This window comes from Plectropomus leopardus, chromosome 6 (assembly GCF_026936395.1).
Source record: "Plectropomus leopardus strain MGB_pleo_1.0 chromosome 6, ASM2693639v1, whole genome shotgun sequence".
In the NCBI taxonomy this organism is placed as follows: Eukaryota; Metazoa; Chordata; class Actinopteri; order Perciformes; family Serranidae; genus Plectropomus; species Plectropomus leopardus.
Genome location: NC_142181.1, coordinates 15,888,163 through 15,914,908, shown reverse-complemented (window position 1 = coordinate 15,914,908; position 26,746 = coordinate 15,888,163). Strand labels below are relative to the sequence as shown.

At 38.9% G+C, this 26,746-nt stretch overlaps 1 protein-coding gene across 1 annotated transcript; it reads left to right on the top strand.

The window, feature by feature from the left end:
- Window positions 1-424: 424 nt before the first annotated feature.
- cwf19l2 (CWF19 like cell cycle control factor 2) lies at window positions 425-25,686 on the top strand. The gene is made up of 19 exons (XM_042487245.2): window positions 425-581; window positions 2,054-2,164; window positions 2,756-2,878; window positions 3,247-3,363; window positions 4,364-4,483; window positions 4,925-5,018; window positions 7,438-7,556; window positions 9,326-9,896; window positions 10,715-10,955; window positions 13,218-13,335; window positions 15,537-15,635; window positions 18,726-18,845; window positions 19,418-19,555; window positions 23,039-23,251; window positions 23,853-23,969; window positions 24,147-24,302; window positions 24,410-24,490; window positions 24,614-24,715; window positions 25,307-25,686. Exons 1-19 carry the CDS (start codon window positions 489-491, stop codon window positions 25,445-25,447), a joined length of 2,874 nt encoding a protein of 957 aa, XP_042343179.2. The 5' UTR covers window positions 425-488; the 3' UTR covers window positions 25,448-25,686.
- Window positions 25,687-26,746: the final 1,060 nt, after the last annotated feature.

Below are 26,746 nucleotides of genomic sequence, written 5' to 3'. Positions count from 1 at the left end.
AGATACTATGCCTGTTTGTCAAATTAGACAGTAGTTTCATATAGCCTATTGCTCAAAATCCTTCAGGAAAACCGCAAATAAGTTTTTTGTTGCTAAATTTACATTAATGTTTAAATAATGCCAACATTATTTTTAAGTCCAATAATAATAATAATAATAATAATAATGATAATGATAATGATAATGATAATAATAACAATAATGATAATAATAATAACAACAGTAAAATTGTCTTAAAAAGCTGAAATGTCTTTAAATATGCGATCAATAGCAAATCTGCAAACGTTTTGTCAGAATTTTCTTGGTGTTGAAACAATGCTAAAAAGGTGTTAAACTGTTTCTGAATATTCATCACAGATAGACCAGTTCATGTCTATGTTTTTTTATTTATTCTTTTTTTTTAAGCTTACGTCTTTCCGAACTACAAGACCCACAATTCAACGGTTGACGGCTATACGACACTTAGCAGCAGCATTGACGGCAGTGTCATGGCGGCGTCCGGAGTCAGTTTCGAGAGCTCGAGCTGCATCGAAGAAAGAAAGGAGAGCAAACGACAGGCACGACAAGAGGCGATAGAAAAGGTATAAACTGTAAGCTTTAGTCGCAACAATCTTATAAATCATCCGAGTTACGGCTCATTGGCGCCAGTTACGGTTTAGGACGCATCACTGTATGTTGTGCAGGAAAGTTGGTTGGCAGTCACTGGCAGCAAGAAGACAGCAGCGCTGCTTTATTTTCATTTGTAAAGTATTTTTCGAGAAACTTCCTGGATATCTTACGGGTCTTTTACAATGAAGAACAATGTCTCACTTCACTGGATCTCAAAATTATTTAGTCCTGGAAAATCAGCGCTGATGTAGGAAAATTGGCTTTTAAATATTACGCCCCTCATAAATGGAACAATCTTCAGAAGCTCAACAAATTAGACACATTAATCATTTTAATCAGTTTAAAACTCTGTTTACTGACAAACAGCACAGTGAGTGTATGTGTTTTTTCTGACTGATGTTGTCATATGTGCTGATGTTTTGGATGTATGTGTTGATGTAAAAACACGTGCCTAATGTATATCTTTGTTTTTAATGTGCACTTCACTTCTCACGTTTTATAAATGTATTTCGTAATGTTTTTTTAATATAATCAGGGCGCCCTTGTGAAAGAGCGCTTGCTGTTTAAATAAAGGTTAAAAAATAGCCGTTATGTCCGAATGAAAGCTAGCAAGCTAAGTATGCTAACAGCTAGTTAGCGTTGGACACGGATGAGCTCAGCGGCTAAAGAGTACCCTTTTTGCGGAATTGTCCTCAAACGCGATTTAAATTGGTGTATTTGTGTATTTCCCCATCTCTCAGAAAGCCAACAGCATCTGTATACCTTCACATTAAGCCTATAGTGCTTGTGTCTGGACAGGCGGAAATTAACGTACAGGACAAACACTGCCGGGGCAGATAGGATACCGGCGGCTGTGTTTTATACTGGTCTGAACACGGTCCCCCCAGCATAAAGATTAGGACAGCCTCGTTGCTGTAATCACATATGCACAGAGGTATTTATTTGTTACATTAATTGTGCGTTATCTTTTTTGGTCTGTGCAGCTGTGTTTGTATGATACACAGAGCACATGATGCAGACAAATGATGCTTCCTGTAGATGAGCCCTTAGAGGTTGTAATCACATTATCTGCCCGGCTCACCTGTGCTTGAACTGGCCAAAGCAAAGAGAGTTGCCGCATCAGATTTATTTTTGCTGAATTTGAAGAGCAGCTGGCTTATAATGACTTAAACACTCATCACAACCATTGCATGGAGGAGATAAAAGCTGTCAGATGCTCAAATATTTGAAAACCATTACCAGCAGTATCGTGGTGTGATGACTGTTGTTCCTTTCATACTGATAATAATGCTTGCAAACACTCCGTGTATGCCCTTTTCATCAATAATGTAAATCATTTCAGCCTAAAGAATTTGCATAGATGGATATGTCTGAAAATGTTGGTGCATCCGTGCTTTGAACTATTTCGTTTTCAGTCTCCTCTTATTTCCATTGTGTCATTCAGGCCAAGCAGCGGTATGAGAAGGAGGAAAGGAGGAAGGAGCTGAAGAGGCAGAGAGGGGAGGACACATGGATGCTCCCTGAGGTCAACCAGAGGCTGCAGGAGATAGAGGAAGTAAGATACAAATTATTTTTTCCTACATTTGTACATAATTGAAACTAGCAGGTCATTTAGCAGCCTATAAAGATGACCACAGGTGCGCTGATGCAACAGATTTTTAGTCTGACTCCTTGCTAAGGCACAACTGTACTATAGAAGAAAAAACAAAAGAAGAAAAAAAAGTCTGCACACTCAGTGATGCTTCCATAAGTATTTCTAGCTGAATGCTCTTTATCAGACAGTGAGGATGTGTCTGATGAAGTGCATGTAGCTTGAAACGCCACTGTTGTGGTAATTGAATTAAATATTAATGGGAGCATAATCTGGTGTACAGACTTTTTTCTTCTCTTGTATTGTCAAGTTATGTCAACAACTATGTCTGCTGGTGTTGTCATCCATACTTGAGGGAAAACGCACCTTGAGATACTTTTTCTTTATGAATCAAAACATTAAGGTTCTTTCTGCATACCTTTTGTGATTGAGGACTTACTATATAAATATATTGATAAACAAGAATGCAACTAATGAAAATTTAAAAAAAGCAACAACAATGAATTATTATTCACATCATGAAACCATGATGTGTATAATGTCAACTGACTACAGGAGGGCACTGTGAAGAGCAAGAAGAAGAAAGAAAAGAAATCTAAAAAGAAAAAGGAGAAGAAGAAGGCTAAGAAGGAGAAGAAGGCAGCAGAAGCAGGAGATGGCTCTAATGACAGCTCAGAGGTAGGTTATTTTGACAAGTTAATACCTGAATAGTACCAGTGGATGCTGTAACACCTACTGATATCTAAGTAAAATTAAAATAATTAACAGTCACTTATAAACTGCTGAACAGAAATGGTGTTTTATAATTGACTGAGCGTTATCTTTGGCAGGTGAAAATGGTCTTTCAAAGTCAAATTTAGGACTCCTCACAAGGTTTTAATGAAAAATGTTGTTAATAATTACACAGAAATGGCAATTTCTTTTTGAAGGTTTTAGCAGCTTGCTTACTTTATTTATTTTCCATCTTTTTTTTTTGCTTTGATATCATGATCTTTCATACTGTTTCCCTTCACTGTCATTTTCTTCACCCCCCGTGTGTGTGTCAGGACTCAGAGGAGGAGTGGGTTGAGGCTCAGTCTCAGACACATACTGCTAAAGCCTGGCAGGTTCCTGATGAGTCCAAGCCTCCAGAGAGCAACGTCAGCCCAGCGCAGAATGTCCAGGTAACATCCTGACCTGGTCCCACAGACTCTGAATAATTATGCAAATACTGTTTGGCATCTCTCAAAAAATCACTTATAATCATTTCATTATATTCATCATTTATAACAACAGTGTCTGTCTTTTTTGTTTTAATTTAGTTTCATTGAGGCTGTTTCTCCTAGTACAATATATCATCTGTGGAAAGTATTCTCTTTTCCTTTCAGATAGTAAAATAAGAACAATAATAGTCCATTTCCCACAATGGGGATAAATAAAGTAGCTAAATAGAGCATAAGTGCCTAGAGGTAAAACTGTATCCAGGTGTATGAAGTAGGGATTCATTGATCCGATATTAATATCTGATTTCGGGCAGATACTCACTCAGATAGCTGGACTGAGTATCTGACAGTGGGGCTGATTTGTTTAAGTCAATTTTCTATTCACAGATTAAGCTGCTATGTTATTATATATTGGGACATAAATGCTTATTTTCACTAAACGTTTACAAAGAATTTGGAATCCTGTTCATTTTTATTGTGAAGTAATTTTTTTTATAAAGATAGTTCGTAATGTAAGTGTGGTTTAATGTTGACATTTTGTTCTCATTTTATGTAGTTTAGTTGTTTTTATACAAGAGTTTTAAACCTGTTGTGACCAGTTGTTGCTGCATTTACAAGGTTTACACCTAAAAGTAAATTCCTGTAAATTTTGGCAATGTTTTACCAAGTTGCTAATGCACAATTTATTATTTATTATTTTATTATTTATTTTAATAATGAATTCAATGTCAGTTCAGTAAATCTTGTAATTATTTGTTACTGTTTGTTTTACAAAATAAGGCCAGTTATTTTCAAGTCAAGCCTGATGTTGCCTTACACATAAAGGAACGATCCCAGTCCACACAGTGAGGCAGCCTGTGAGGCAGCCTGTTAATAAAACACTGGTATTGGATTGGTGCTCTCCATCCGTTGATACTCCTTTTGTATCTTTTTGTACACACTGTCTTCCTCTGTCTTGTAGAGAGACGAATGGATGACCTTTGACTTCTTGGCAATGAGAACCACATCCACAGCAGAGAAGAGAGCTGAGAAAGAGCGTCTGAAAGAGGAGGAGAGGGCGAAAGCTCAGGCCATCGAACAGGTGTGTGTGTATATACGTGTGTTGTTTCTCAGTTTTTTCTATCAATTTTGTAACATCCAGTCCCCCTCTGCCTTTGATCTTTGAGCTCTACTGACGGCCCAGGGAGGACGTAGACAGTTTCTCTGACGCATAGTGTCCTCTGTCAGCAGATCCACGTCTGTTATTTGAATTATAAGTCGAAATGACCTGAATGTCGGTGTGAAAGGGAGATAAAGAGCAATTGTGTCTATGTGTGCATGGATTGAAAAAACTGTGGCAGTCAGTCTCCTCATTTTACCAACTGTGTGGTTACCAAGGTAACAGAGAGAGGGTGTCCCCTCTCGGACAGCAGTATCCTGTGTACTTATTGTTGTCTGCGGGGTGTTTTTGTCTAGATTTTCAACATATGTTGTTGCACTATTGACAGTATACAGCAGTGAGTGTGTTTTGTGGTTCCCTCAGGCCGGTTTGCACAAATTGGAGCTAAACCCATACTGGAAAGATGGAGGAACAGGTCTGCCCCCTGAGAAGATGGCGGGTACTGCAGCAAAAAAAGGTAACAGCAGAGATCAGTAGACTTTATTGAGGCTTTTATATGTGGATGTTATTTTTCAACATTCAAGCACAGAAATCAATTGAAGAAGAGGCTATCAGTGTCTCTGATGAAAGTTGCCGCAGTTGAACAGAGTTGCATCAGTATTCCCCTCTAGCGAAGCAAATAATTTGATGCAATTTAGACAAGTGCTCCTGCTTCCCTTCAATCACACACTGCTTATACACGCTATATTTGCTTATAGCGTTTTACACTCTTCCCTCCCTCTGTGTTTCTCCCCTTTCTCTCATTGCCTGTCCTTTACCCTGCTTCAGACCAACCAGTTTAAACCAGGTGCTTAAATAAATGATGCACCTGATCAGTACATGGATTAATATTCCCACTTTTGTGAACTGGAGTTTGAGTAAGGAAAGAGGCTTAAATATACATCCTTAATAACTATTTAAAAAACAGGGTCCATTAAGTTGCCGTTATGGAGCTTTTGATCAGTCGAATCACACAGTTTGCCTAGCTGTCATGGAACTTTAGAAGTTTGATCATTTTGGTGCACACAATAATGACTTTTTATCCACGTTGGCATGGAAGTTACACATGCTAGAGTTGTTTTGAATAGACATAGAAGAGTAATCGTTGTGTTTGTATACCCAAAAGTGTCCGCTTCCAAAAATATTTGCATGATGAAGTCTGACAGTCACACTCAAAAGGAGATGTAGGTCTGTCACAGGGCAGCTTCTGTAAGTTTGGTATTAACAGCTTTACCCATTTCCAACGGGAAGCGGACAGGGAAGTAGTTGGGATTTTTTTTTCATTGTGCTGAGCATGCTGAAGAAAGGCAATTTACATTTAGGATGAGAGATGACTTATTAGAGAGATGACAATTGTGTGTACATAAAAATCACATAGAGGTGTGACAGAAGAATGAGAGGACAGATAGAGCAAGGAAGAGCTTTTGAGTAAGGGATTTAAGGACAGACAGACAGACAGACAGACAGACAGACAGACAGCTGTGTTAAGCTGACAAGCAAATGCAGGTATGTGTGCATGTGTCCCTTATCTCTGCGCAGGAGGTACAGTTCCCTCTAGAGTTGGCATAGCCTCTCTGTTGTAAGCTTTATTTGAACAGCAAGGTGAAAAATGTTGCTGTAAACAACACACACACACACACACACACACACACACACACACACACACACACACACACACACACACACACACACACACACACACACACACACACACACACACACACACACACACACACACACACACACCAACACTGGCCAGCTTCTGCCCCCAGACTGTGTGCCAAATGGGAACACTGTTTACCACATCTTCTGTTATACTTATGGGGTTGCAGGAGGTACAAACTGGTGTGGGTTTTTATGGGTATTTGTGCATTGGACACACTTTGGTTTGCTCAAAAATAAAGTGAAGGATACACTTGCTGCTTATTGATTAGGTGAAATGGGGTCAACCCCCGAATAAGTTTCAAAGAGTGATGATCAGCGGCTTGAGGTGTTGCTCTGTGTTTGTAACTGCACAAGCCCTGTTATTATCCCTGGACACTGCTAACTTTTTCCCCCGCCAGCTGTAAAATGTTCTATTCTAGTATCAGTTCTTGAACATTATAAACCTTTTACGCAACAACTTTTTTGTTATTTTTATTTTTTCAACTGTTTCAACTGTTTGTCCTACAATTTAAAATAAAAACAGCAGATGATTAAGCATCAACATGTTCTCAAACAAAGTTATTGATACTCAGTATTGACCTTGACCAGAGGCTTTTGGCAGTACATTTGTCATGTTCTATCTCTCTGGGAAATTGTATAAACTGTTGCTTTAGAAGGAACATTTATTTCCCATGGATTTTAAGTCTAAAGTGTCTTATCTTTTCTAATCCTTCTTTACCCCGACTTTTGTTTCTCCTCTCTCTCTGGATCTGCTGTTCCTCTTTCTTATTCATCAGCATGTGATTGAACTTTTGTTTTTTTTTTTCCCTGGATTTTATTTCTTTTACAGCTTCTCAGAGAGCAACATTGACTCATGCTCTTTCCCAGTTCTTTCATCTTCTTTAATCAACATTTTTTGCAACATACCAGTCTGGTCATTAGACGTGGATTTTCAGATGTCAGGAACTTTTAGTTCTGAATTAGATTATCTACAACAAAAAAAGATTTCAAGTGGCTTCACCACTTACTTCCTCTTTTTCTGTTTACCCTTTACTCATCAGTTCAGTTTTAATCCATATCAAAGTGCATCTGGCTGGTGTGTACAAGCTCATTGGTGAATTTTAATGATTTTTTAAAACTTTTGTTGAGAGACAAAAGGCAGTGTGGAAGATACTACTTGAATTTGGTAACATGGCACAAGGGAGTTATTGTATGTGCATCTCTGTAACTGTTTTTTCTCCTCTTATTCCCAGATGGCCCAGTTGTGAATGATGCAGGCCTGGGCTGGCTGAGGAAGAGCTACCAAAGGATGAAGGAGCAGGCAGAGAGGGAGCAGCGCAGCCTCAATGATGTGGTGGCAGAGAGATATGGAGTAAGAACTGATGGCACACATGCACAATTTAGCAGGCACATACATTTACACAAAAAAGCCACAGCATAGATGACATTGTGTAACATTCAGTTTCTTTTAAATGCAGATTTGGACATAAAAATATTGATTCATATTTAAGGCCTTTGCATACCAAGTCTGTATTTTTTGTGATGGCTTTTAAATCTCTTAGCCGATAAAAATCATCACGCACCAAAACCTCGCACAATGGATCTAGTTCATTTTGTTTTCCTGTTCGTTGCAAAATTCCCAATACGAGACAAAATGGAACGACACATTAAACCCCTTGGTTCTCCCCACTGGAGTTTCCTCCACTGGCTGTCTCACTACTCACTGTCCATGCCTTGCATTTGGAACTGCAGTCACCGGAGTAATGAAATGATACTGTGTGGCTGTGAAATTGCACTCTGCTGTAAACATTATCATTGCTGTTGTGCATTTCTAGATAGGCTAACGTTACCTTCCTACCTACTGTTGTGGAAGAATTCGAAAAGGACATTACTTCCATGTATTTCTACTTGTTTTTCTTGCTTGTCCGCTGTCCATTTCCGCCCTGTCACTCGCTCGTAGAGGATGTATGTGTCCAGCAGGTATGCCAAATTATCTTCACTGCTTCGTGATCAGACGTCAGAAGTCTATTAGGATGCAAGACAATCAGAAAATTAAAACAGTTCGAAAAACTTTGATGACGGATGAAAGCTTCAGAGTCTGTGTGTAAACGTGATCGATGCATCATGAGATCATATTTATTTTTAAATGTGACAATTCCTGATGAAAAATAAGGACTTGCTGTGCAAAGGCCTTTATTCTGGCTTACGTGTCATGGTAAAATGCACTCAGAAGTCAAGGATATACACAAATACACACACATACTTGCTCTCTATTTTAGGAATGTGTATCTAGATACATTGTTTTATTATTAATCTCTCTATTTGCTGTCTGACATCACACACACACACACACACACACACACACACACACACACACAGTGCACAGTGCACAGTGTCTTTGTTATGTCACTTTTAGCACTGTCAGCATTTGTATCTCTAGTTGACAACATAGAAACTGTCACTGTCAGAGCATTGAGTGTGTGTGCTTTCTTTATCAGAGCTCAGCCAGCCACAGCAGTGCACCTCCTTTGTGTTTCTTCTAGCAAAGCAGTGACATCTTATGTTATTTCACTGTGCCTTTACAATACAATGTTTGGATATGTGCAGGAGTTTTTTAGTTCTTGTGCAGCATTATATTAGCTTGATAGTGTGTGAGTAGGCATGCTTTTGTGCAAATCCCAGAGACCCTCTATTTTCTGCCTGTATGTGCTGTTTTCAACTACAAGCTTTCAGTCGACATTATCTCATTCACTACTAATCAATGTAGGCATTGACCCTGAAAAACCAATATCGACCCCTACTATGTTGTCAGTACAGTTGATTGTTACAGTAGCTGATGTTATGTGCTATTGGTGAACTGGCTTTCGGGCTAGTAAGGAAGCTGGCATGTCTAAAAAGTAGCTGTTTGTTTGGCTAAAATTAATGGACTCTTCTTAAACTACATTGTAAGCATCTTAAAGAGTGTATCAAACCATGAACCACCCTTTTGATATTTAACAGAAGCCTGCTGGAAATTATGAAACAAATCTACCTTCTAAGTCTTCAGACTGATATCAGTTATATATATCTGTGTTTTTTGGGAAATTTTCCTTTTAAAGAAAGTGTTTAAGTATTTTAATATCTTGTATTCCTCCTTTACAGTCAATGGAAGCATTTCAACAGAGACTTGCAGATGCTGAGAAAGCTGTGTACGGACAGAGCAGAGGAGGAGAAGGAGACAGAGCAGCGAGAGGCGAGTGGAGGAGAGGAGAGAATGAGGACAGAGAGAGATGGAGGAGGAAAGATGGAGAGGGAGTAGAGAGAGATCGGTGGAGAAGAAAGGAAAGGGAGAGAGATTCATCGCCTACAGACAGAGAGAGATACCATGCTGGAAGAGGAGAGGAGAAGGGAAGATATGGAGGCAGAGAGGGAGAGAGGGGTCGAGACAGGGACAGGCTTAGAGAGAAGGATAGAGATAGAGACAGAGAGAGAGATAGAGATAGAGGAAGAGACAGAGACAGGGAGAGGGATGGAGGAAGAGACAGAGAAAGAGACAATGACAGAGGTAGGGACAGAGGCAGAGAGAGGGATAGGGATGATGAAAGAAATCAAGAAAGAGATAGGCCCAATGCTGCATCATCATCTGAGCAAAACTGGAGTCAACGTTCTTCCTCTCTTGGGTCACTCAAAAGCCGTTTCCTCAAACCCTCAGAAGAGGATGACAGCGGTGAAGGTGGGTTAATGTCAAGGCGTTTTTTTTATTTACAGTTTTGTTGCTTTTTCATATATTAAAAAAACAGGTATTACAGTGTCAAACATACACAAAAACAAGACAACAGCCACAGAACATCCATTCAGACAGTAGCAGAAAAAGTGAAGACAGAAAAAAAGGAAAGTACCCCACTTCCTTTGCATAAACGAGACAACACTCAGGTCCCTCTGCCGCTGCAATGTCACCTTTAGCGTGCCTCAGTCCAAGTGATAGTTTTCAATATCATTATTCCGTAAAGAGGATTTCCAGGATGAGAAAGGGAATCCTTTTGTTAAACCCTTCTCTGATTGATATCTGAATCAAGTTTTGTCCAAAGGTCCAATACACGGTTTAAACTTGTGCTTAAAGGGGTAACCTCATACAAGTGTATATAGGTACCCTTTTTGGTGAACATCTTATATTTGATGTAAACACTACAGTTACTGTGAAGTTCTTTTATATATCTTTATATATATTTATATCTTATATCTTATATCTTATATATATATATATATATATATATATATATATATATATATATATATATATATATATATATATATATATATATATATTCTTTTTAATTGATAATAAAACTTAACTTTATTCTAATTATAGATACCTTTATTTCACTGATATCCTTTGCATATTTTTAGTTCTATTTTTTTATTTATTACAAATCTTTTTATGTTTCTACATGTTAGTGTATGTGTACAGAGCAAGCAGTACAACAAATTCCCCCTGGAGGGATTAATAAAGTTGTCTGAATCTGAATGCTTTGTTATTTCTTTCCTGTCCAGCTCCAGAGCGTTGTCCTCCTCCAGCACGGCCGTCCACGGGCTTCCTGAGACCCAGCTCTGATGATGAAGACTCTGGTCCACATATCACCAGCATGCCAGCCTGGAAGAAAAGCAGCACTCTGGCTCAGGGATCTGCCTGCTCTGAAAAACCACGGCAGGAGAAAGAGAGGGATCCTGGAAAAACTGTAACTGCCTCTCAAGACGATGTCGGTGTTGATAAATCCGCTGCAACAACATCAAGGTATGAAGTTTTATGTTGTTGCCTTGAAAACATGATTTGCTAAATAATGTCAAACTCCACAGTATTGATTGAATATTCCAGTTGTATGTTTGTTCAAGTAACAGTGAAGGAATCAGTCCAATTATTGCTGTTTCCCACTCCAACTCCTTGGCAACTGACTTTTAAACTCTTAAATCCAGTATTTAGCTGTTTTGTGTCTCAAGGTCTCATGTTGAAAAGCATTTTTTCCCCATTTTCCTTTGAAAGACAGTACAGCATGGATATAATTGACTCAGTATTGAGCTTCTTTTTAATCTATAAAAAGCCAAATAAATGTTCAGGCTCTAGCACAAATATTGCAGTAGAAGCTCCTGTAGTATTTCCAATTCAAAGCTAACTAAAATGCAGAGATGTTGACAAAGTTAAAAAATAAAACAAGTCATCTTTATGGAGTGGGAATAAAGTCCTCATTCCTAAGAAAAGTGCAGATAAGGCATATGTAATCATCATGTTCTTTTGGCAGCTTTTGTAGATGTTTGGTTACAAGTTTGGCTCTTAATGGGGTCCCACACACACACACACACACACACACACACAAACAAAGACCTTTAAGACACAGTGCATAAAAGCATCAATCAGTGTTAACCTGCCACCAGAGACTTTCTCACAGTAATCCCTTCTATAAAACCCGACTGCTTCTTCACATATGTACTTGATTAGTTTCAAGGGACCTGCAAGAACTGTTGAAGTCCTTATCTGCTTTGAACATTAATCTTGATATTCCCAGAAAGACTCCCTAGGCCTCTGAACTCTATAACTCATGTGTTATATGGACTATTTTTGTGTTAATTAGGGCTGGGTGTTGTTTAAAAAATTATGATACCAGTACCAATGCCAGTACCTGTATATGTGATACCAATAGAGTACTTAAATCACAGCACATTGCATTAAACCAAGGTATGCTTGTGGTGATTGGCTAGCAGCAGAACTATGGAATAGTTTTTTTTTTCCTGCATCTGGTTACAGAAAGAATTGCATGCAAGTATCGTGTGATTGGAGAAGTTTCAATACTATTTATACACAGCCCTAGCCTTAACAGCTATCTTTATATCTAAAAGTCTTTGCTTATTTACATACATTTGTCTCAGTATTGTCTCTGTTTAATCTATGTTAATGATATCATTCATCACTCAATGAATGCATTATTTACAGCCCTTATTAAGCATCAGTTATTAGCTCCCCTACATAGTATTTACTGTACTACTTACTCAAAGTACAGAGACCAAAATCATTACCCCCTTTCCCTTGTGTCCTTTCTTGTAATTGCAGTTCTCTCTCTCATTCATCTTCCTCTACATTTCATGTTAATCTAGTTCATTGCCTTATGCTTTATTTGCAACATACTAACTGCAACAATTAGTGGTACAGAAACTCTGTTACACTGCATCAAATGACTACTGTATGTTTTCCTACTTTCATGGCAGCCTGACATACAGCGCCGTGGTAGGCCAGATGTCAGATTAACGCTGCTTTGTAAAGCCTTCGTAGTTGTGCTGTGTTTTGCCTCATTAGGCTAAGTTGTTTGGGTAAACCGGCACCCAGAACCCCTGCAGCATGAAATGAGTCTGCAGTGTAAAATGAGGCTATGAGAAGTGTAATAGCCTAGAACGATGCCTCCCAGACTGCAGTTCAGATCCTCCCAAGGCAAGACTGTAATGATCTCTGGAGGGGGCAGAAAACTCAAATGAATCATAACAGATAAACAGCATGAGAGCTCACAAGAAAACAGCTAAATGGTTAAATTAAAAACTTCACAAATAAGTTGCCCATTAGAGGGTTTAGGGCTATTATTAGGGTGGAATAATGAAGTCATTACATCCTGTTGTTCAGAGGAGGTGTAGGGAAATCTGGAGGACAAGAGTTGGAGAAGTGCTGAACAAATGGACTCTATATGACGAGATATTTGTTTCTAATGAGAATTATGATGTGGATGTAAAACTTGACTTGATGAACTGACTGGACAGATGTGTCTATTTATTTATTTTTTATTTGCATTTTAAGAATTTATGTGACACAGTAAAACTGGTGTTACTGCTCATAAAGAGAAAAAGTTTAAAATCCAGAAAGCTAAAAATACAACACAAAAAACAAAAACACACCCATACACACATACATACACACATCAACATATGCCAGTGTGCATTCATTTTCATACACAAAGACACAAAGACATCAGTACACTTGTTTTTGCCCTTCAGACTCTCCTCTTTGTGTTTTACCTAGGAGTGAGAGTGACAGTGAGGAAGAAGAGGAGGAAGAGGAGGAACTTCCACTGCTGTCAGAGGAGGAGATGAACAAACTGGGAGCCAAACTGGTGAAGGCAGAGATTATGGGCAACACGGTTAGTAGGATATTGTTATGTTATGGTCACTGTATTGGATTCAATATAAAACAACCCTGAATGTAAGATGACGCGCCCTTTTCCAACACCTGTTTTTGGAAAAATACTTTTTCAAGATGAGGAAGAATTTATTAGCCCAGTCCTGGGTGGAAAGTGTCCATGAAATCAGAGTTCCTGTAAATCCTTATGTCTTAAGAGACATTCAATTCAGAAGTCTGAAATAATATCTTAAATAAATTTGTCAAAAGTCTTAAAAATACTAAGATCTTGGCAGCAGGATTTAAAAAAAAAAAATCTGATGTTGCATTGTAAAATCTGAAAAATAATTGGTAACATCTGCATTTTACCTGTATAATTTACCAAATGCCTCCCACATCAGTGTTGCACAGGAAAGTTAAACCAGCAACACTCATTTTGTTTCCAAGGCAGTAGAGTGACACATGCAAAGTAAGAAAAAAAAACGCCAAGTCATGATATATGATACAATAAACATTTGGGTCAAAATTGCCCCAAACTCTAAATAATTTATGGCAGTTCATGTTCTTTGTATGTGTCATTGTATAATTGATCTTAGATTTTATCCAGAACCTTTAAAAAAAAGTCTTAAAAAGTCATTAATCTAACGTGCCTTGACATGTAGGAACCCTGTGAGATACTGTTAGTCCAAAAATAAAATACTCCTTACCTCTGAAGCCTTTTCTCTGGTAAAAGTTTAACATAAGTTACTTCCCTTAATCCAGAACATAAATTCCACATTAGAGTGGCTTGTCTATCAAGTCCCTACATCTGACTTTTTCTTTTTAATTGGAAAAAGTTATGATCAGCATTTACTCCCGCGTCAAATGGGTCTGCAGCTCCTATCAGTTCTGATTAGCGGTGATGGAAATAAGACAAATATGCCGGTGTGATGGATTGAAAGTTCCCTCTGTCCGGCATCATTCAAAATTCAGCCAGCACAGAGTTTGAAAGAGACTTAACAAGGAAGAGATATATAAAAAAAAGAAGTAACCATCACAATCCGCTGTTTACAAACCTGTTTTCTGGACCATCTGTGATTTTAAACATGACATTAGGAAAAACAGCTGACAGTGTTATTTTTTAACCATTTAAAAAAAACTGCACATGCTCAACTTGGGGGGGGGGGATTAATATACTTATTTTTCATTGTAGAAAAACTGCAAAATGACAAACTGCAAGTGTTTATTGAACTGTTACTCGTAACATAAACATATATACATGTGATGTATATATGATTTGCTTTTTCTTAGGTTATTTACTCTGACTCTTTCCATTTCATAGATTTAACAGCACATCAGGGGATCTACTGATTTATAGCGTTCATTGATCCGTGCACTTAACTTCCCCTCTGTCTGTCTTCATGTGTCGATGCAAAGCATGCTACTGGGATCTCTTATAGAGACTGTGGCAGAGCTGTCTGTTGCAACACACACACACACGCACACACACACACACATGCGCGCGCTTACGCAGACTGTGCACACATACTCTCACACCTATAATACCAAGTGTTTTCAACCTGACATCCAGCATCTCACTACATGACAAAGCAATCAAGGTGATATTCCCAAACCACTTTTTAAAAGGAAGTGTGTGTCTGTGTTAAGTGCCTTTAACAGTCGCGCACTTCCTTTTATGTCTTGTACATAAAGGTATCGATATCTGTCACGGCAGTATGACTTAATAGATTTTGTGTGCTTGAGGAAAAGTTTTTTTTTTTCTTTTAGTCCTCCTGTAGTTTCACATTGTTTAGCCTCAAAGCCTTTTACCTGACGATTGTCAAAACATATTCTTAAGTTGAACTCAGAAAATAGTTAACTACATATTCAAATGCATCCTGTAAAACATTCACAGACAATACATTGCACACACCCATATAGTGTTTAAATGGTAATCTAATAACAGCTGTTAACCCTTTGAAACCAGGGCAAACTGACTTTACTTTCAATAATGTGGAAAGAAGTCAATCACCAACTTAGAAATTACCCCGAAATCTGAAAGAAATAAGTAGAAAGTACAAAAAAATTGATTGATTGACTGATAATAACGATGTTATCTACATTTTGAAATGGTAACATAAAAAGGCCGAGAAGACAGCAATATTGACTGATGTTTTTTTTTTTGTTTGTTTCAAGTCTAAACATGTATGGTATAGTTTATATGTTTGTGTTTGTGTGTTTCAGGCCATGGTTGAGAAGCTGAAATCACAGCTGGACGCAGCACAGAAAGCCAAAGAGAGCCACACTGCCCGAAAGAAGCTACAAGAAACGGCTAAATCAAAGGTTTGTAAATACTTTATGCAAGTCTTACATGTTCAGTGTCGTAGTCATTGTTGAACTAATCTAACTTGTTTCCATGAAGGAAGATTAAATATTAGAAGCACCTTGTATTACGCCAAAATATAATCCAGCATTCAGTCACACCACGAAGTGCAGTCTCCAGAGATGCCATAAAGTTCAACTTCTCTATCAAACAGTTTCAATACTCTTTCTCCAAAAAAGGAAACAATGCGTTCAAAACAGATGGAATAAAAAAGAACTAAAAAAACACTTTTTTTCCTGGAAATAATTTTTCCCTGCCCCATTTCTTTCCTCTTTTCATCTGTCTCTCTGCTATCTAAATATTCGCTGTTTCATGAGAGCAGTTTTCCCCTGTGCTGATATCTATACGGCAATATTTCCCACAGATTTACTACATGTCCAAAACACACTGATACACACTTGACTAAAACACACTGCAGATTTTTACATGTGTAATTGCATACATTTCCAGATGCAGACACACCGTCCCACTCACTCAAAATCATGCATAGATATAACCTCATGCACACACAGGGCAGATATAGATCCAGAGACTAGCACATGGCCCTTAACCAGACACACACAAACACACCGAATCTTTCTCTGTCAGATTTATCTGCTTCTTTTTCCTCTCCCGTAGTCTAAATGCTAATCCAAACACTCAGGGCTATATTTTTTCTGAACTTCACACACACACACACACACACACACACAGCAGGTTACGGCAGCATCCATCTCTCTTACTGTGCAGGGAGGAAGAGTGACACACACACACACACACACACACACACACACACACACACACACACACACACACACACACACTTGTCTTCAGATGAAACTAAGCTCTGCCGTTACGTCTGACTGCTTTTAAAAGGAATTTGTTTGTTTGAAGTCTCTTTATTCCTTGGCTCTTACATCTTGCTGCCTGTATGGAAGCGGCTCCTGTTTGGCATTTTAGAAGACCCTAATGGGAAACAAATGTCTGTCAGCATGCTGATGACACTGTCCTGCCCGGGGTCATTCAGAGTGTGCCCCCCCGTGTTTGTGTGTGAGAGAACAAGAAAGAGACAGATCGAGAGGGAGATTGTCGAGATTATACGTGCCATCCTGTCTATGTATTACACTACAAGCAATATATAGAAAGCAATGGCAGTGCCCTGACACCTCAGCACTGCTTTATCTCCTCTCTTTGGCATTACCAATGCCTTCTCTGGCCACACGCACATGCAGGCGCACACACACACACACACACGTATATGCAGAAATAAATGGAGGCCTATTTCCGATATAAGCAGACTCCAGACAACTTTATAAACACATGGAAAGCTGGCTGTGATTATTTATATAACCTTTATTTTATCATTTGCAAATTAGGCCACATTCAACCCTACAAAGCCTGTCCTGTCTAAATTAGTAGACCGAGATGAATTTATCAAAACATTTCTGAGAAAATGTCATAATTCTTTTTAGTGCACTCATTAGCTGAGAGGCACTTCAGCTCTCTTAGAGATGGAGTGCTGTTGATTTGCACTCTTTGGAGATCCTTCCAGTCTGTCTTGTTATAGAAGACTTTTGGCTTGTCTTCACTATTCAGTGTTTTGACTCTTGCTGTCTGTCTGACTCATATTTTCACTGCATGCTGCGGAGCCTTGAAAGGCCTAACTGTGTCGAGTGGAGAAAGGGAAGATTCTCCTCTATCATTTTGTTTCTGACAGTCCAGTTTCATTTCTTGTGACTGCCTCCTATCCTCTCCGATACTCCCAACTTGCTCTTGTTTTTGGCTGTCTCTCTCTACCTGTCAGGTCCAAGTTCAATCTTTGTGCATCTCAAACTCCAGCTTCTCATAACAAGCAAACTTTTAGGTCGGGACGGGCGTGTGTTAACGGCTAAATTGGTAGAGTAGCAGCAGTTTTATCAGGTCATTCTACCTCGGATTTTTTTTTTTTTTTTTTAACAGAAGTCACAATTTTTAACATTTTTCAAAGGTTCTCCAAGAAAAATACACCACTCTGTTAACTACAGAGAGAAACTGTACTGTAAATGACACAATTCCCATGGTTGTGGAAAACCAAGAAAAGTCAGGGAATTTCACATTTTCCAAGCTTGGAAAAGTTATGAAATCAGTAAAAATCATTGGAAGTTGTGGAAAAATCTTTGAATTATTTACCACCTGAAATCTGAGCAAATATGCTTGATTTCTTTAAAAAATGGGATGAAAGAAATCGGCAGCTTGTAAGAAATAATGACCAAAAAAAATTGCAAAAAAAAAATAGTTAAAAGGACAAGCAAAAAAAAAAAAAACCACAAAACAATCAAGGAAATTATTTTTAAAAAGTGCTTAAAACTAATATTTCTGTAACAGTTTTAATGATATAAATGAGAGCTGCTGGTGTACTGCTGCCTCGATCAGTGTTTTTTTTTTTTTCGGTATTGTGTGACTTTGGTGAATCAGGACCGACTCTTTAAAACGCCAATGTCACTCAGTAACACAAACTATTAATCAATGCAGCGGTAGAACAGAAGCTCCAGTGTTCAGCAAGGTAAAATTAATGTTTGTATTAATGGAGTCTGGCTTTAAAGAGAGCAGAGATAAGTTTCAGATTCAGTTCAGTGCTCTGTCAGAAAGGACCGTTTGTTTTGGAAGTTCTGAGCATACAACTGGATAAATGAGACTTAATGTTCGTAAACGGATGTTTTGATACAGTTTTATTGTAGTAAAGCGCAGACCCAGTGACTTTTTTTAGTTTTTGGATTCATTGTTTACTGGGAAGGCATGCAAGAAAAAAGTGTGCTTCAGTGTAACATGGGATGAGTAATTATATTTAAAAGCTCATTAGGGGAGTGATGTTTTCTTTCCACTTGTAGCTTTAGGGCTCTCCATGTATCTATATGCAGCATCTCTGACCTGACATTTCCTTTATTCACTTGAGTATCTGTTAAATGCCAAAAGATGCATACCCCTACATACAAATATTTCAAATATTTGGGAATACTGTGTAGTTATATGCATTGCTATACAAAAACAAACAAAAGTGAAAATGTCCTGGCTTTGATTTGTAATGTTTTTAGGTCACAGGTGAAGACCAGGAAGTCCTGCTGTTCAGAACAGACCAATCAGGTCGTGCTTGGCCAGTCAATACCCCCTCGGGACCCCAGGAGCCCCACGGAGGACGACGAAAGAAGAAACCGGTAAGGAGGGAGGGATGATGGGTGGAAAGAAAGAAGAAAAACAATGACAGGAAAGCAGGGAGGGAAGTGTTTTCGATAAAATACATCTTGAACGCATCAGAAAGCCACCACTTAAGAAAACAACAGAGAGGATCCTGCACACTGTTGCAACTAGAAGAAAGAGGTGTTGAGAAAAAGGGGAGCAAATGAAAGTTTTTTTATCATGCTATTTGTTCCATGCAGTTTGGTATTCATCAGGGTGTGTAATGAGAGCAGGGACCCCACCTGACTCCTGAAATGTGTGTAATGTAAACCAAGCCCTCAAGTCCACTTTCTGTTTATGGTTATTATAAATTCATAAAGTCTCCTTTGTCTGTCTTGCCTTCTGTTTCCCTCAAGATCAGTCTTTCAGAGACTCTGTCATCCCCGCTTTAAAACTTGTGATTTTGAATGTGATTTGAATAGATTTAAAACATTGTTTTGTTTTGTTTGTTTTTTTACATTTGGAACACAATTTTAAGTGAATTTTCCTGTGTCACTACGTTGTCTATCTTTGTCCCTTTTTTCCCCCCTCTCTTTCCTTCTGCTGTTAGATTGAGACCCATGTTGATGGGGAGCGTGTGCGCTACTTCCAGGATGATGACAATATGGGTCTGAAGGAGATGGTGCGGAGGGAGAAGATGAGCTGTGCACAGGATCAGAATGCTCTCTACTCTCGCATGGCTTCCAAGGTAAGAAAATGCTTCTCAGTGTACCCATGGCCATGGAAAACCTGGGATTTCACAATCACATTTCCCAGGCCTTAAAAAGTTATGAAATTGGTGAAAACCACTGAAAGTTTTGGAAAAGTCATGTAATTTTGTTGTGCGAAACAAAATTTTTACAATAATCTTTCGTGGATAACCGTACACCTTACAGATGATGGCAAATTTATTTTCTGTAGCTGTCAACGTAAGATAGCTCTAACATGCTTCAATGTGTGACGTGTGTTTACCATGAAGTACTTTTCTAAATTTTTCCACTGGTATTCTGTCTCTCTCTCCGTGTATGCCAGCTAGCTGAATATACAATTATTGGCAGGTAGGGCAAGGAAAAACAATACTATGGCTCCTTGAAAAGGATGGAAAACGGTTGAAATTTGGTCAGAGAAAATGAATGGGAACCCTGGCTAATTCATTCACTCATAGAACAACTTCATAGTGCTCCTGAAGGTCAAAAACTCCTGGAAACCTAGGAACTGATGTTAGCACAAGATTTTAATTTTGAGCTGAAAATATAGAGTCAAACACTGTGTACATAACACCTAACTGTAACCAAACATAATCTATTATCCTTGTTCAGTTGGGTTTCCATTAGAGCTCAAAAAATAATCGAAATATTATCAAAATTGCAATATGGCCAAGTGCAATATCCAAATTGCAGGAGCTGTAATTTTTTGGTATAAAATTAAATTTGTCGAAACAAACCATTATAAATGAAGCATTGTTGTGGTTCACTGTTTTCTCTGTTGTGCTTTCTCTGACAACACATTCGAGTTAGCCAGAGAACTGTGTGCACCTGAAATGATGGCAGATGAGATCACAATTTATATTTTAAAAATCATCAATGTGTTACTTTTGGTTGTATTTAAATGAGGTGAGAGATGAAATAGAGGGAGTTAGATCTTCTATCAATCAATTAAGCAATCAAATTTTATTCATATAGCACCTTACAATCAAATTGAATGCAATTCAAAGTTCTTTACAGTGTGATTGTAAAAATAAAACCAGAATAACATAAAAACATAAAATAGTAAGATAAGACTAAAAGATTTTTAGTGTTCAGTTTACATTTGAAAGTTGTCTTTCAACATTTGCAGCTCCTCTCAGATCCTCTGGCAGGCTTTTCCAGTGTTTTGGAGCGTAATGGCTAAAAGCAGAATCACCAAAAGTTTTGGTTCGACTGTGGAACAGCTAAAAAAAGAGGAAGAGATCTTGGACTCGCTGGTGTAACTAATCCTTTAATTCAGTATTTGTCAGAACAAATCCAGAACTTTTATCCACTGCAGTGGATATACATTAATTTAGAATAATTTGTGAAGTGATTGTAATCAGTCTTTAAATGTGTATTTTACGGATTCAATCAGCTGTTTCAGGGCCACTGCTTTAGTCTCCATATACATACTGAAGGTTGCCATGTTTAACAAATTAAATGTGGTAAATAGATGGCACATCCCTACTGCAGTGTTATGAACCAGGTTAGCTGAGGGCAAGTAACAAAGTAGGACAGGGAAAGGTACAAATCTCCCCAGGTGCAATATGTATGTATTTATGTAAAGGGTTGATAATGTCGTACTCTTAGGAAGAGGGAAAGACATTTAGGATTATTTCTGTCAGATTGGTATGCAGCATTTACCTCTGTGTCGTTATCCATTCCTCTCTCCTACTACTCTTACATTTCCTTGTCCCTCTTGCTGCGACTCTCTCTTCCACAGTGTGCTTGAAATAGATGTACAGCAGCAGATGGGTACTGGCAGGTTGTGGTGCGTGTGTCAGTCTATCAGCAGTTTTACAGACTGCACTTTTCCATGAGCAGAGACACATTTTCCTTGTCCCCTTTTCTCTTTTCTTCTTGTTTACTTCTTCTCTCCCTGTAGGCAGAAATATGACAACAAGTAGTGTGAAAATCCTACTGACAGGTGTGTGTGTGTGTGCGTGTGTGTGTGCGTGTGTGTGTGCGTGCGTGCGTGCGTGCATGGGTGCGTGCATGCGTGCGCGCATGGTAAAAGGAAGCATTCATAAACAAAGGGGTTTGGAGGAGTTGCTATGGCAATAAACAAAAAAAGACACGCTTTAGCTCTGTCCATGTTTTTCGTTTCCTGAACTCTCACTCACTCACTTTGCCTCACTAATGCACGCGCACACAAAATATGCACGCACAGTCCCTTACCCTTACTCATATATTGCGTACATATGCATGCGTATAAAAATATAGATATGTACTGCACCTCCAAAGAGGGACACTAAAAATACATCTACAGTTACCATGGCAGGGCTTCTATAAATACCAGTTTTATCCATTGGTCAGAGACAAAGTCTGTTAGCAGACTAGCATTGTCTGGAGATTTATTGTATCCTATTTTTTTCATAAAACATGAATACTAAGCCAGACATGTCAAGTCCTTCGACTCTCCTGCTACGTGCTGAATTCACACTCTAAAATTTAAATTGCATTTAGCACGTGTCAATCGAACATATAGTCGGACAGCACAGATGTTTATTTTTTACAGCCATATTTTGTCTAATTAATCCACATGTATGTGCGATGCTTTGTGGGTGTGCATGGAAATAAACCTGTCTGCTCTCAGACAAATGCAGCATGTGCTGCTGTACACTTAGGTGCAGTCCAATTGCGCACCCTCACTCCTACACACACACACACACACACACACACACACACACACACACACACACACACACACACACACACACACACACACACACACACTCTCCCTCCCTCCTACACTGTCACTAAACTAATCCAAATTTCACTCTCACTCACACACTCACTCCTACACAGCGAGTCATGCACACACACTTCAGCCTTGCTTGCCTCTCGCTCTCTCACATGCACACAGATTCCAACCTGTTGCCTGGTCGCCATGGTGACAAGACTCAGACGTAGAAACACCAGAGTCGATACTCGGCATCCTGCCTTACTCTGTTAACACACACCAGAGACCCACTTGCATACAGGGCAGTTGAGTGCATCTCTCTCTCTCTCTCTCTCTCTCTCTCTCTCTCTCTCTCTCTCTCTCTCTCACACTCACACACACACAAAATATGGCATGGAAACGGCACAGACGGTAACATTGCGTCAGCACCTACATACACCATTTAATAGAGCTACCACCCAGTTTCTAAGGACAGTCAATATTTGCAGTGGATTTCTTTCCTGTTTTGAGATGTGCCAGTGCAGACACCTTTTTGTTTTATGCCCGGAATAAAAAGTGAAAGCTACATTTAGTCTCGTTATCAATAAACAGTATCCATAACATACTTGAATACGCCACGTATACATACAAGCGTGTTCCCTAATCATTTTTTTGGGAGAAAATCCACCAGTTTTGGCCAAGAATGATAACACACTACTCACAATTTCTCTCTTCTTCCCTGTCTCCTCTTTTGTCCCCCTCGTCTCCGTCACCACCACTTCCACTCCACACAATTCTCCAGATGATGGGGAAGACAGACGGTGACAACTACACGCTGGATGACATGTTTGTGTCGAGTGCAGCGCAGCGGGAGGGCGAGGGCAGGGAGGAGGAGAGGATGAGGAGCAGAGCCATCGTGGAGAGTAGGAGGCTGGCTGCCTCCATGGATAAATGCCAGCACTGCTTCAGCAGCCAACAGCTCCAGAAGCACCTCATTGTGGCAATAGGGAGCAAGGTAAGGCCTCCTGAATTTTACGACATGGAAATCACTTGTTGCTTCATTTATTATTATGTCAACAATTTTGTCAATCAAAGTAATTTGTCAAGCAGAAATGCAAATCATATACTGTTTCATGCCTCTCAAATATGGTATTTGCAGATTTTCTCCTAAAATAGGGCTGATTGGACTGATTATTATTTTTAATATCACCTCACCTTTTTGCAGTTAGCTGATTGATCATGTAGTCTATAAAATGTCAGACAATTGACAGTTTGAAATTAGTACATTTTTCCTAAAAGTGTTGTCTTTACCCAAATCCCAAATATATTCAGTTTACAGTCATAGAAGAAAAGGACATAAAAAATACAGTTTATAAGTTGAAAACAGAGATTTTGTTTTTGTAAAGACTCTAAATGAATAATTATTAAAATGGTTGCCAATTGAATTTTCTGTCAATTGCAAAAATAGATTGATGGACTAATTATTGCAACTACAAATTGATAAACTTTAGGTTTTAGACTGTTGGTCAGAAAACAAAAAAACTTAAAAAAAAAATAGATTGATGCAATCCTGAATTTTCTCAGTACAGTGTGTATGTTTGCCATCTTGTGTCCAGGTGTATCTTAGCCTGCCTGCGGGAGTATCGATGACAGAGGGCCACTGTCACATCTGTCCTCTCCAGCATCACTGCTCTGCCACAGGACTGGATGAGGATGTGTGGTCAGAAATGCAGGTTAGCGCTCTAAGTCTGAAGTCTGAAGTGACAGCTTCCAACTATATGGCTGTTGTTTAACAGCAGTGGTAGATATAATCAGCACCACACGCTGCTTTCATCTTCAGTATTAACCTCAAACAAAAATGATGAAAATTTACATTTGGGTTCACTTCTGTGCTGCTTTGCTGTCCTCAGCTGTTCCGCCGTACTTTGGTGCGTATGTTTGAGTCCCAGGAGCTGGACTGTGTGTTCATGGAAACTCACATGAACCCACGCAAAAGACAACACATGGTCCTAGAGTGTATCCCACTACCTAGAGAACTGGGCGATATGGCACCTATTTACTTTAAGGTCTGTCTGTGACTGTATGTTGACTCATCATTCTGATTAAGTTCATTTTTTAAGTTCAAAGTATTTTAGGGACAGATTTGAGCTGTGTGGTGTCTGTGTGCCTTCAGAAAGCTATCATGGAGTGTGATGAGGAATGGGCCATGAACAAGAAGGTTGTCGACCTCTCTTCGAAAGACATCCGCCATGCTGTATGCCCTCTTTTTACTGTCTTTCTATCAGTCATTTTTTCACTAATTTCTGTAATATTTCTGGTTTTGTCTGGCTCTCTGATCCTTGTAAATTGGTGTTAATTGTTTGTGAATGCCTTATAGGTTCCTCGAGGTCTCCCCTACTTTGCTGTAGACTTTGGCCTCCAGGGAGGGTTTGCTCATGTCATTGAAAATGAACAGAAGTTCCCCCATTACTTTGGCAAGGTCAGTGTGTGCATAAAGGCTATTGTACTTGGTGCATCATTATGTGTTCATCTTTTTTAGTAAGTGAAAGTCATTCTCATTTAGTTCCAGGAGTTTCACAAAACTTGTGCATGTGGTGATGTGATAAAGATGCATTAATGACGTGAAAAATGCAGTGATACATTTTTTCTATTTACCGACCTAGAGTAGCTATACCAGGCATGTCTTAAGTCCGGCCTCAGAATATACTATATGTGGTCTGCCACACGATATTGGTAAATCGAGCAAGATCGGCATTTGTTCAGTTTTTTTGCAACAGCTTCACCAGTGAGGGCCACCGCTTTCTTTCAAACCTTTTTCAGCTAATTATGAAACAGCTGTTTAATCTGTATTTTTTTAGTAACCAATATAATGCAAGAAGCAACTGGTCCCCAAATTTTTTCCATCATCTAATCTGGCCCCCATTCGAAAAAGGCTTGGACACCCCTGAGCTATACTTTAGTGTCGTGCCAATGTTGCTTCAAATGATCATTGGAAGGATTTTTTTTTTTTAATTTTAGAGTAATTTTACAGCAATATATCAATATGACCAAATGCCTCTTGCCCTCACAGGAAGTGGTAGGAGGCATGATGGATTTGGAGCCACGACGTTGGAGAAAATTTATCAGAGAGAACTTTGATGACCAGAGGAAAAAAGTCCTACAGTTTGCGCAGTGGTGGAAACCGTACGACTGCACCAAGACTGAGGGCTAGCTGGACATACGAGCAGAAAAGGGTATACTTTGCTGAATAGTGAAGATTACACACACACACACACACACACACACACACACACACACACACACACACACACACACACACACACACACACACAAACACTGTGGTGCAGACACTTTGCACCTACTTATTCAAAATTTAATGGAAAATTCATTTTAAAGGTTTTAATATGAGAACCTTTTTTTTTTTCAAATAAAAAGTCAAATAAAAAACTACTTTGATTCAAGTATTTCGTCTTCTGAAGGTATTTCAGCATCAAATCAGACTCTTGGGAATGCCTTTGTTTTAGCTTTTTTTTTAACCAGCATGCAAATATACAATAGCATTTGAAACAAATACAATGTGACTTTATTGAGAAATTCTCTCACTTCATGCCACATATACGACAAGGTTAGTGGATTGGGGCATATATCTGAAGCAGTGTCTCGCGGCCAAGACCTAAATTTGGTGTCATGCCTGTGTGTCATACCCCCTTTTTTGTAACGCTTCTCTTGCCAGTGCTGCCCTTTCCTGCTCTACGGCCCTGGCATTTCATTTCTTACTCTGTGGCCTTTTCATCCTTTCCAGCTGTAGCTTAATTCTAGGTTTCAGTGTCATCACAGCCACATATCGATGTGTATACACGAGCAATCAGACACCTTGCCCTGGCATGTGACCTCATCTCTTTTTACGTTTATATTTTATTTTGGCTATTGGCTCTTTGATTAGCTCATCTCTTCAGAGAACCACCTTATTTCCAGATGTCATCTCAGACACCATGTGGTGCATGGGTGCAGCTGGTTAGTTCGAATTTTGTGTGAGTCATGAAAGAGATAAAGTTCATTTGCTGTTTATTGCAATATCTATGTATGTGGTCACGAGGGAAAAGTCCTGAGAATCAGGATTTCGACACTCTTATATGCTGTCTGACCCGACTGTTCTCCATAATGAATTCACTCTTATCAAAAACCTAAAGGAGACGATATCAGGGAGAGTCGGCGTAGATCCAACAGGTAGATTCTGTAGTCATTAATATCTTAATATACATAGGATAATGTGTTAATTTAATCATCATTTGTGGTAAAATGTAAACCCCCAATATTTGGGTCTCTCTCTTTATATGGTTTCTGACTGCCTCTTGTGATTTAAATATATATTGGAAAGTATTTCTAACTTACACAGAAAATAATGGACCATCACCCTGCACTATTTTTTCAATCCACATGAGTGAAATGTTGGCTCTCACTATCTCTTCAACACTTTCAACGCTGGGGCCCTTTCATTAACATAATTATT